General features: G+C 56.5%; 1 protein-coding gene across 1 annotated transcript; it reads right to left on the reverse strand.

Moving 5' to 3' along the window:
• Window positions 1–105: 105 nt before the first annotated feature.
• On the reverse strand, window positions 106–11,011 carry LOC144678532 (neuronal cell adhesion molecule-like; the record flags this gene model as incomplete). Its single annotated transcript, XM_078538284.1, has 7 exons — window positions 106–228; window positions 921–1,104; window positions 3,887–4,002; window positions 4,142–4,364; window positions 7,586–7,656; window positions 9,240–9,437; window positions 10,910–11,011. Coding segments are annotated over 7 exons (1,017 nt in total), but the record flags the coding sequence as incomplete, so codon positions are not given.
• Between the last annotated feature and the right edge of the window lie 786 nt (window positions 11,012–11,797).

Consider the following 11,797-nt stretch of genomic DNA (forward strand, 5'->3'; position numbering starts at 1 on the left):
TAAAGCTCCCTCTACACCGTCCCCGTCAAACACTCCCAGGACAGGTTTTGGAACTATCCTCTGCATTACCGGTTGACAGATGAACACACACACACAGGCACTCACTCTGCTGGTACTGTAGCACGTATCCTGTGAGGATCCCATTGGGCCGGTGAGGGCGGCTCCAGGACGCAGTTACCTCTGTGTCCTTCAGCAGCTCAAGGCGCAGCATGGCTGGCTGGCTGGGAACTGCAGGGGGAATAGAGAAACAGAAAGTGTGAGAGCGAGGGAGAGAGAGAGACAGAGAAAGAGAGAGACAGAGAGAGAAAGAGAGAGACAGACAGAGAAAGAGAGAGACAGAGAGAGACAGACAGAGAGAGAAGGGGCGAGAGAGGAGAGACAGAGAGAGAGAGAAGGGGAGAGAGAGGAGAGACAGAGAGAGAGACAGAAAGAGAAAGAGAGAGAGAGAAAGACAGACAGCGAGAGAGACAGACAGACAAACAAAGAGAGAGAAAGAGACAGACAGAGAGAGAGACAGATGGGGAGAGAGACAGAGAGAGACAGAGAGAGACGGGGAGAGAGACAGAGAGAGAGAGAGAGGGAGACAGGGACAGAGAGAGAGAGGGAGACAGAGAGACAGATAGATAGAGAGACACACAGACGGAGAGAGAGACAGAGAGAGAGTGAGTAAAGGGAAAGGCAGAGTGAGAGAGAGAGAGAGAGAGAGAGAGAGAGAGGGGGGGGACAGTGAGAGACAGAGAGACGTAGACAGAGTGAATGAATGAAGAGTAATGGAAGCAATAAATGAAAGAACATTAGTAACATCGTGCAGCGGCCGCCACTCCATTAATAAACGACGGAGGGTGTGCTGGACACTGCCTGGCCTCAGTAGGATAGGATAGGATCCAGCACAGTGCTGGTAGAGGGGAAGCAGTCCTTACCTCCCTCGGGGGTCCTGAATTGCTGGGGAGGGTGGGTGACGTTGGACTCTCCCTTGCCGTTAAAGACGGTCATCGCCAGGTTGTAGGTGGTGTAGGGCTGGAGGCCCCCGAGCAGGGCGTGGCTGTGGTGGCCGCGGACGGTCAGGTGGTGTCGGTCCACGCCAGGCTGCTTCCAGTAACTGATCTGAACCGCGTCCCCGAAACAGGAGGAAGGGAAGAGGGGAGAATAAGCAAGTGTTCAACTGGTGGCAGGGGCTCTGCAGTTCAGACACCTACCCCACCGTGCGACTGCTCTCCCAGCTCCACCCTCCACCCGCTCCCTGGTCTGCGAGCGCCCTTCGCGCGGCAGCCTGGGCTGGGGGAGGGCCGGCAGGGGAATTCCTCACGGCTGAACCTGGCTCCTTCCCCTCGACCTGCACACACGCGCTCGCTCGCTTGTGTACACCCAGCTCTCACGCGCACTCACTCACACGAGAGAATTCCACAGTCTGACCACCCTCCGAGAGAAGAAATTCCTCCTCGTCTCTGTCTTCAATGGGAGACCCCTCATTCTGAAACTGTGCCCCCTCCCCTCGTTCTAGATTCCCCTCCCCACGAGGGGGGTAAACATCCCCTCAGCATCCACCCTGTCAAACCCCCTCCCCTCTCAGAATCTGATATGTTTCAATAAGATCACCTCTCATTCTTCTCAACTCCAATGGGTAGAGGCCCAACCTGCTCAACCTTTCCTCATCAGACAAACCCCCTTCGTCCCAGGAATCGGCCGAGTGAACCTTCTCCGGACGGCTTTGCATACAACGATATCTTTGCTGAAATAAGGAGATCTAAACTGCACACACACTACCCCCGATGCAGTCTCACCAACATCCTGTACAGCGGCAGTAAAACCTCCCTACGTTTCCATTCCATTCCCCTCGCATTAAACACCAGCCTTCCATTGGCTTTCCGAATCACCCTCTATACCTGCACACGAGCTTTATGTGATTCATCCACCAGGACACCCAGATCCCTCCGCACCACCGAGTCCCTGCAATCCCTCTCCACGGGCTCCGGTGCTCCCGAACCCTGCCCTCAGGGTGATGGCACCCGTTCTGCTCCGAGGGCCTCCGGTGTTAGGTTGGGTGAGGAGTCGATGGCGGAGGAGGAGGGGAAGAGCACCCTCCTCCCTCCTCCTCCCGCTCTAACGCGGCTGGGAATTCCCGCGGGGATTTCTGTGGGGTCAGGAGCTCCTGCCCAGGGGGCACCAGGTGCTAACTGTGGGAGCAGAGGAGGAATCGGGTCTGTGAACGAGGAGGAGAACAGTGCCAACCCAAATGGGAGGGGTGGAATCCCAGGCCGCTAGAGAGCAGGAGGGAGCTATTCGGCCCGTCTTGCCTATGCTGACCCTTTCGAAAAGGAGATTCAATTAGTTACTGAAGAGACAGACATGTCGCTGAATCTTTTCATCTTCCACTCATCAGAACAAACGCAAGAACACCAAATTTCCAACAACAATTTATACCGCAGCAGAAAACGCTCAGTGATTTGATCCTTTGAAATTTGGTGTTCTTGTGTTTGTCCTGATGAGTAGAAGATGAAAAGATTCCGCAACACCTTTCCCTATCCAGCAAGATTCAAGTTCCTCACAACCACCCAATTAACCCCACTCCGCACCCACCCCATCCCCGCTCTTTCCTAATAGCCCTGCAAACCTTCCCCCTTTAACTATCCATTCAACCCCCTTTCGAAAGTCACAATAGGATTGGGAGAGGGATGTGGCGACGGAGCTGGGCACAAGAGTCGGGGTTGGGGGGGGGAATGAACAGAGGCGGCGGGGTGGGGCGGACAGGGTCGACTCGGGGGGGGAACAGGGTCGTCGATGGGGGTGGGGATGGGGTCGATGGTGGGGAGGGACGGGGTCAATGGTGGGGGGGGAATGGGGTCGGTGGGGGGGAACGGGATCGATGGGGGGGAAGGACAGGGTCAATGGTGGGGTTAACGGGGTCGATGGGGGGAAGGGCGGGGTCAATGGGGAGTCGGACAGGGTCAATGGGGGGGCGGACAGGGTCAATGGGGGGCGGACAGGGTCAATGGGGGGCGGACAGGGTCAATGGGGGGCGGACAGGGTCAATGGAGGGCGGACAGGGTCAATGGGGGGCGGACAGGGTCAATGGGGGGCGGACAGGGTCAATGGGGGGCGGACAGGGTCAATGGGGGGCGGACAGGGTCAATGGGGGGCGGACAGGGTCAATGGGGGGCGGACAGGGTCAATGGGGGGCGGACAGGGTCAATGGGGGGCGGACAGGGTCAATGGGGGGCGGACAGGGTCAATGGGGGGCGGACAGGGTCAATGGGGGGGTCAGAGTGGGGAAGGGGGTACAGAGTGGTAGAGGGGGTACAGAGTGGTAGGGGGGATACAGAGTGGTAGGGGGGGTACAGAGTGGTAGGGGGGGTACAGAGTGGTAGGGGGGGTACAGAGTGGTAGAGGGGGTACAGAGTGGTAGAGGGGGTACAGAGTGGGGGAGGGGGTACAGAGTGGGGGAAGGGGTACAGAGTGGTAGAGGGGGTACAGAGTGGTAGAGGGGGTACAGAGTGGTAGAGGGGGTACAGAGTGGGGGAGGGGGTACAGAGTGGTAGAGGGGGTACAGAGTGGTAGAGGGGGTACAGAGTGGTGGAGGGGGTACAGAGTGGTGGAGGGGGTACAGAGTGGTAGAGGGGGTACAGAGTGGTGGAGGGGGGTACAGAGTGGTGGAGGGGGTACAGAGTGGTGGAGGGGGTACAGAGTGGTGGAGGGGGTACAGAGTGGTGGAGGGGGTACAGAGTGGTGGAGGGGGTACAGAGTGGTAGAGGGGGGTACAGGGTGGTGGAGGGGGTACAGAGTGGTAGAGGGGGGTACAGAGTGGTAGCGGGGGTACAGAGTGTGTGGGGTAAGGGCAGAGTGGTGCGGTGGGGGTGCTGAGCTGTATGGTGTTGGTGCTGATACCTACGTTGTACCCTCTCAGGTGCCCCCGGAGTGACTGGGCAGCGACAGGGGTCCACGTTACTATGACTGACGTACTGTTGGTGTTCACCACGCTGACAATCTCTGGGCTGGACAAGGGGTCTGGAAAGACAGCAGATATGTTAACAAGTGAGTCGGACTCCCAGCAGCCAATGGTTCGAATCCTCTGAGCCCCTAACCCCCCCACTCCCTCGCTCCCAAATACCCCACTCCCTCCCCTCGGAAGCCCCCTCTCACTCACAGTCTTCTCCTGAGTAACCGATGACCGTCTTGGGTTCTGGAGCTGAACCTTCTTGGTTAAAGGCTTGGACCTGGATTTCGTAGGGTACAAAGGTGGGGGTAGAGTTGACAAGATACGGGGAGGTCTGCACCACAAGTTCCTTCCACTCGCTCCCCTCACTCTGTCGCCTCCACTTCACAACGTACTGCAGATTGGGGCCATTCCAGTCCAGTGGCTTCAGGACCTGGAACACACACACACACAACAGCCCAGGAGTTTTAGTGTAGATTAAACACCCTAACCTCTGAGTCACGTGATTGTGGGTCTGAGACCCGCTCCAGAGACACAAGCCCCATCATCGAGGAAGACACACACTGAGGGAGCGCCGCACTGTTGGAGGGTCAGTGCTGAGAGAGCGCCCGCACTGTCGGAGGGTCAGCGCTGAGGGAGCGCCGCGCTGTCGGAGGGACAGTGCTGAGGGAGCGCCGCACTGTCGGAGGGTCAGTGCTGAGAGAGCGCCCGCACTGTCGGAGGGTCAGCGCTGAGGGAGCGCCGCGCTGTCGGAGGGACAGTGCTGAGGGAGCGCCGCGCTGTCGGAGGGACAGTGCTGAGGGAGCGCCGCACTGTCGGAGGGACAATACTGGAAGAAGAGCTGGCGGGGGGGAGGAGAGTTATCCCCGGTGCCCTGGGGCCAATTTTTATCCCTCAACCAACATCATTCGAAGTGGCCGTTTATTGCATTGCTGAGGGGGGGAGCTTCCTGTGTACAAATTGACTGCCGTGTCTGCTACATTGCAAAAGCGCGTACACCGCACAGCTCGGAAGGCTGGGTAAGGGGAGGAACAGATCGACCGATAAGGGGTGTCCCAGGCCTTGCGGGCAGAAATATAACCAACAGGGTGGCAAAGCGGCGACTTTGATGGATCGATTAGCGAGTTCGATGATTAAAAACCCCAGTGTCCGCGGAACATTCTTCTCCCTGAAGCGGCGATCTGTTAAATCTTAGTCTCGCTGTTGCTCCACGCGGATTCCTCTGGAGATTTGGCGTAATTTATTCATTCAGTGGCTCTCCTTCTCTCTCCATCCTGCGTTCTGACCTTCACCTCACCGTTGGGCGCAGGTTAAACGGTCAATGCTGGTCAGCCGCAGACTGCAGGCTGTCACCACATGCCTGGGGTGAACCCTCCTCTCCCACACAGGCAGGTGAATCGTGTGCTGGTTAAGCCATAAGCAATAATTAACGTCTCTCGGTTATTAATCGGGCTCCCCGATGGATGATTAGAAGTTATCGATTTAACTTTTAAATCCGCTCGCTCTTTGTCAGCTTCAGCTGATCCCAAACTGCTGCTCGGGTTATAAAAGCAAGAGAGAATCTCAGCTCCTCCCACCCCCATCCCCACCCTCACCCCCACCTCCACCTCCACCCCCTCCCTAGCTCTGTAACCTCCTCCAGCCCCTACACCCCTCCCTATCTCTGTAAACTCCTCCAGCCCCTACACCCCTCCCTATCTCTGTAACCTCCTCCAGCCCCTACAACCCTCCCTATCTCTGTAACCTCCTCCAGCCCCTACACCCCTCCCTATCTCTGTAACTTCCTCCAGCCCCTACAACCCTCCCTATCTCTGTAACCTCCTCCAGCCCCTACAACCCTCCCTATCTCTGTAACCTCCTCCAGTCCCTACAACCCTCCCTATCTCTGTAACCTCCTCCAGCCCCTACAACCCTCCCTATCTCTGTAACCTCCTACAGCGCCTACAACCCTCCCTATCTCTGTAACCTCCTCCAGCCCCTACACCCCTCCCTATCTCTGTAACCTCCTCCAGCCCCCTACAACCCTCCCTAACTCTGTAACCTCCTCCAGCCCCTACACCCCTCCCCATCTCTGTAACCTCCTCCAGCGCCTACAACCCTCCCTAACTCTGTAACCTCCTCCAGCCCCTACAACCCTCCCTATCTCTGTAACCTCCTCCAGCCCCTACACCCCTCCCTATCTCTGTAACTTCCTCCAGCCCCTACAACCCTCCCTATCTCTGTAACCTCCTCCAGCCCCTACAACCCTCCCTATCTCTGTAACCTCCTCCAGCCCCTACACTCCACCCTATCTCTGTAACCTCCTCCAGCCCCTACACCCCTCCCTTTTTCTGTAATCTCCTCCAGTCCCAACAACCCTCCCTATCTCTGTAACCTCCTCCAGTCCCAACAACCCTCCCTATCTCTGTAACTCCTCCAGCCCCTACAACCCTCCATAACCTCCTCTAGCCCCTACAGCCCTCCGTATCTCTGTAACCTCCTCCAGCCCCCACCACCCTCCCTAGCTCTGCAACCTCCTCCAGCCCCTACACCCCTCCCTATCTCTGTAACCTCCTCCAGTCTCAACAACCCTCCCTATCTCTGTAACCTCTTCCAGTCCCAACAACCCTCCCTATCTCTGTAACCTCCTCCAGCCCCTACAACCCTCCATAACCTCCTCTAGCCCCTACACCCCTCCCTATCTCTGTAACCTCCTCCAGCCCCTACACCCCTCCCTATCTCTGTAACCTCCTCCAGCCCCTACACCCCTCCCTATCTCTGTAACCTCCTCCAGCCCCTACACCCCTCCCTATCTCTGTAACCTCCTCCAGCCCCATACACCCCTCCCTATCTCTGTAACCTCCCCCAGCCCCTACAACCTTCCCTATCTCTGTAACCTCCTCCAGCCCCTACATCCCTCCCTATCTCTGTAACCTCCTCCAGCCCCTACACCCCTCCCTATCTCTGTAACCTCCACCAGCCCCTACACCCCTCCCTATCTCTGTAACCTCCACCAGCCCCTACACCCCTCCCTATCTCTGTAACCTCCTCCAGCCCCATACACCCCTCCCTATCTCTGTAACCTCCTCCAGCCCCATACACCCCTCCCTATCTCTGTAACCTCCTCCAGCCCCTACACCCCTCCCTATCTCTGTAACCTCCTCCAGCCCCTACACCCCTCCCTATCTCTGTAACCTCCTCCAGCCCCTACACCCCTCCCTATCTCTGTAACCTCCTCCAGTCCCTACACCCCTCCCTATCTCTGTAACCTCCTCCAGCCCAAGTTACAGAGAGAGGGAGGTGTGTCAAGGCCATGGAGAGATAAGAACCCGAGGGTGAGGATTTTTAAATGGTGCCTTTCGCACACACCGGCATCCCTGGTGCTACACAATGCAGGAAAGGATCAAGTTTAGCGCGAGCATCAGCAGGGGCTGACCAAAGGGGTCAGCGGGAAGATGGAGCGGTCTTGGGGAAGGGTCTGGGGATGGAATGGCTGCGGACTGTGCTGCTGCCCTGACAATGTAAACCCCAGGTTCCTCACTGAATCCCCCCCATCCCCACAGGGGGGGTGGGGGGACAAAGCCTTTACCAGGGGGACAGGGGGAGGAGGGTGGGCAGAGGTGTGCGGGCGAGGGGGGGGCTATCGAAATGCAGGGGTGAGGTTGTTGTGTCTACCTGCCACGAGATGAGCATGTTGTTGGGCTGAGATCCTTCACCTTTCACCCCTTCCGGGTTCTTCTCTGGGGCTGGGGATGGGAAATAAAACATCGAGAAGCAGTTAGCGGGGAACTGGACAGCGACCAGCTCAGTTTGTTGCTTTCTGTCTCACCAGGTGCCGGTGAGCTGACCCCCCTCCCCACGGACTTCCCCCTCTCGTCCTGCGCTCTGTCGCTGCAATCCCCTCCGCACTCCAGCCCCCCTCCCCCCCCCCAAAGGAACTGACCCATTGACACGGGGACCTGGTACATCCCTGCACTCCAGGATGTGGATCGGCCCCAGTCCCGTCGCTCTCCTCGGGTCCTCTACCTTCCAGGACACAAGGAACAGGAGCCCGAGGAGGCCATTGGGCCCATCGAGCCCTCCTCCGCCATTCAGTGCGAACGTGGCTGATCTCGGGCTTCATCTCCGCTTCCCCACCCCCTCCCCCTCCGTCCCTCGATTCAGAGACCAAACATCTGTCCGTCCCGGCCTCAAACATCTTCAGCGATGGACCATCCACAACCCTCTGGGGGAGAGAGAATTCCAGAGATCCACAACCCTCTGAGTGAAGAAATTTCTCCTCAGTGCCCCCCAACCCCGTGTTTTAGATCCCCCCCGACCAGCGGAAACAATCTCTCCGCCCCCACCCTGTCAAACCCCTTCAGAATCTCGTCCGTCTCAATGCGATTGCCTCTCGTTCGGCTAAACTCCAGAGAACATCAACCCAATTCACTCAGCCTCTCATCGTAGGACAACCCCCACCTCATCCCAGGGACCAACCGAGTGAACCTTCTCTGTACCACCTCCACTCTGGCTTGCGGGGTCAAGAACCAGGGGGGGGGAACGACACAATCTCAGAATAAGGGGCCGGCCATTTAGGACCGAGATAGGGAGGAATGTCTTCACTCAGAGGGTTGGTGAATCTTTGGGATTGTCCACCCCAGAGGCTGTGGAGAGGCTCAGTCATCGAGTTATGTTCAAGACGGAGGTCGGGAGATTTCTAGTCAGGAAAGATATCGAGGGGGTAGTGAGGGGAGAATGGCGTTGCGGTCGACAATCAGCCATGATCTCATAGAATTGGGGAGTAGACTTGAAGGGCCGAATGGCCTGCCCCTATTTCTTATGTTCAATGCAAGCGTGTCCCTGTGTAAATGTGGATACCAAACTGCACACAATATTCTGGATGGGGTCTGAACAAAACCCTGGACAACTGGAGCAAGGCTTCGTTACTCCGATGGACTCCCAACGCCCTGGCAACAAAGGCCAAGGCGCCATGGGTCTCTCGAATGGCTCGTCGCGCCTCCATGCTAACGTTCGGCCTTCCTTGTGCTTAACCTGTCGGTATCTCTTCAGAGCCTGGCCGTGTGCTCATCACAAGGTACCCTCCCAACCGCCCAGTGGAACAGAGCTGTGAAACTCGGGCCTGCAATGGACAGGAGCTCAAAGCCTGGCGGGCACCAGGCCGATAGGAGGGACACTTGAACCACTGTCCACCGGTCCCCTTGCGAGCTGGAGGACCTGTTACAGACACCGCGCGCCTGACCTCCCCACTCTGTCACCGCGCGGGGGGGGGCCTACACTGGTCTGACCTTGGACCGACGCAGGTCACGCTACCCTCCCAGCGACCTACCTGCCGATGGGGTCACAAAGTGCTTGGTGGCTTCGCTGGGGGTGCTGGGCCCCAGCCGGTTGAGAGAAATGACCCGGAAACTGTAGCTGACGTAGGGTGAGAGCTGCAACATGACCAGCTGCTGGTCACCAGGGACCCGTCGCATCACGTGCCAGGTTCCAGGATCAAATATGTTCTCCTCAAACTCCACGACGGACTCTAAAACCAGGGCACAAGTGACACAGTCAACCAAACCACTTAATCACAGGTAAGACAACAACAGGAAACAGCCAGTGATTCCCCACCCTCCCCATTTACACACACAGCTCCCAGGCTCGGGGCTGACAAGTGACAAGTAACATTCGTGCCACACAAGTGCCAGGCAATGGCCATCTCCAACAAGAGAGAATCTAACCATCGCCCCTTGACATTCAATGGCATTAACATCACTGAATCCCCCACTATCAACATCCTGGGGGTTACCATTGACCAGAAACTGAACTGGACCAGCCATATAAATACCGTGGCTACAAGAGCAGGTCAGAGGCTGGGAATCCTGCGGAGAGTAACTCACCTCCTGACTCCCCCAAAGCCTGTCCACCATCGACAAGGCACAAGTCAGGAGTGTGATGGAATACTCCCCACTTGCCTGGATGAGTGCAGCTCCCACAACACTCAAGAAGCTCAACACCGTCCAGGACAAAGCAGCCCCGCTCGATCGGCACCCCGTCCACAAACATTCACTCCCTCCACTACCGACGCACAGGGGCAGCAGTGTGTGTACCATCTACAAGATGCACTGCAGCAACTCACCAAGGCTCCTTCGACAGCGCTGCCCAAACCCACGACCACTACCGTCTAGAAGGACAAGGGCAGCAGACACATGGGGAACACCACCACCTGCAAGTTCCCCTCCGAGCCACTCACCATCCCGTCTTGGAAATATATCGGCCATTCCTTCACTGTCGCCGGGTCAAAATGCTGGAACTCCCTCCCTAACAGCACTGTGGGTGTACCTACACCACATGGACTGCAGCGGCTCAAGAAGGCGGCTCACCCCCACCTTCTCAAGGGGCAATTAGGGATGGGCAATAAATGCTGGGCCCAGCCAGAGACACCCACATCCTGAGAACAAATAAAACACACACACATACTTACACAGACAGAAACACACACTTAACACAGACAATACACACTTACAGAACACAGACACACAGTTACACACTTTGTTTATTCATTCACGGGGTGTGGGGGTCGCTGGCTGGGCCCAGCATTTATTGCCCATCCCTAATTGCCCCTTGAGAAGGTGGGGGTGAGCTGCCTTCTTGAGCCGCTGCAGTCCCCGTGTGGTGTAGGTACACCCACCGTGCTGTTAGGGAGGGAGTTCCAGGATTTTGACCCAGCGACAGTGAAGGAACGGCCGATATATTTCCAAGTCAGGACGGACCTACCCTCAATGGGGTCATTCCTGCTGGACCTGCCCTCAATGGGATCATTCCTACTGGACCTGCCCTCAATGGGATCATTCCTACTGGACCTGCCCTCAATGGGATCATTCCTACTGGACCTGCCCTCAATGGGATCATTCCTACTGGACCTGCCCTCAATGGGATCATTCCTGCTGGACCTGCCCTCAATGGGGTCACTCCTGCTGGACCAGCGCGCGTTGGGATTCTCCCGGCCTTACCTACCATTAATAGGACTGTTGTGGTCATCTCCAGAGCTCCAGGTCAGGTTCACCTCCCTCTCCTGATTCCAAAACAATTCCAAATCAAAAGGGGGTTCCGGGCGATCTGGGAAATCAAAATCACAGACACAGGTGAGAGGTGGAGAGAGAATAGAGAGGGGACAGGCTGGAGGAAGAGACAGATAAACACATGCCTGGATTGTGTGACAGGGTCAGGGATCCAGACAGAGAAGCAAGGAGATACACAATATAGAAAATAAATATTAACAGACAGAGAGAGAGAGAGAGAGAGAGAGAGAGAGGGAAGAGGGGAATGTGGACTGGTAGGGAAATAGAGATAAGCATTATAATAAAGAAAAATCCACAATGATATTCCTCCAAATTCACTGTAACACTCTGATATATCCCACACCCCTCACTGTAACACTCTGATATACCCCACACCCCTCACTGTAACACCCTGATATACCCCACACCCCTCACTGTAACACTCTGATATACACCGCACCCCTCACTGTAACAGTCTGATATACCCCACACCCCTCACTGTAACACTCTGATATACACCGCACCCCTCACTGTAACACTCTGATATATCCCACACCCCTCACTGTAACACTCTGATATACCCCACAAACCCCTCACTGTAACACTCTGATATGTCCCACACCCCTCACTGTAACACTCTGATATACCCCACACCCCTCACTGTAACACCCTGATATACCCCACACCCCTCACTGTAACACTCTGATATACACCGCACCCCTCACTGTAACACTCTGATATACCCCACACCCCTCACTGTAACACTCTGATATACCCCACACCCCTCACTGTAACACTCTGATATACCCCACACCCCTCACTGTAACACTCTGATATACCCCAC

The sequence above is a fragment of the Cetorhinus maximus genome, unplaced genomic scaffold (genome assembly GCF_964194155.1).
Source record: "Cetorhinus maximus unplaced genomic scaffold, sCetMax3.hap1.1 HAP1_SCAFFOLD_4539, whole genome shotgun sequence".
Lineage (NCBI taxonomy): Eukaryota > Metazoa > Chordata > Chondrichthyes > Lamniformes > Cetorhinidae > Cetorhinus > Cetorhinus maximus.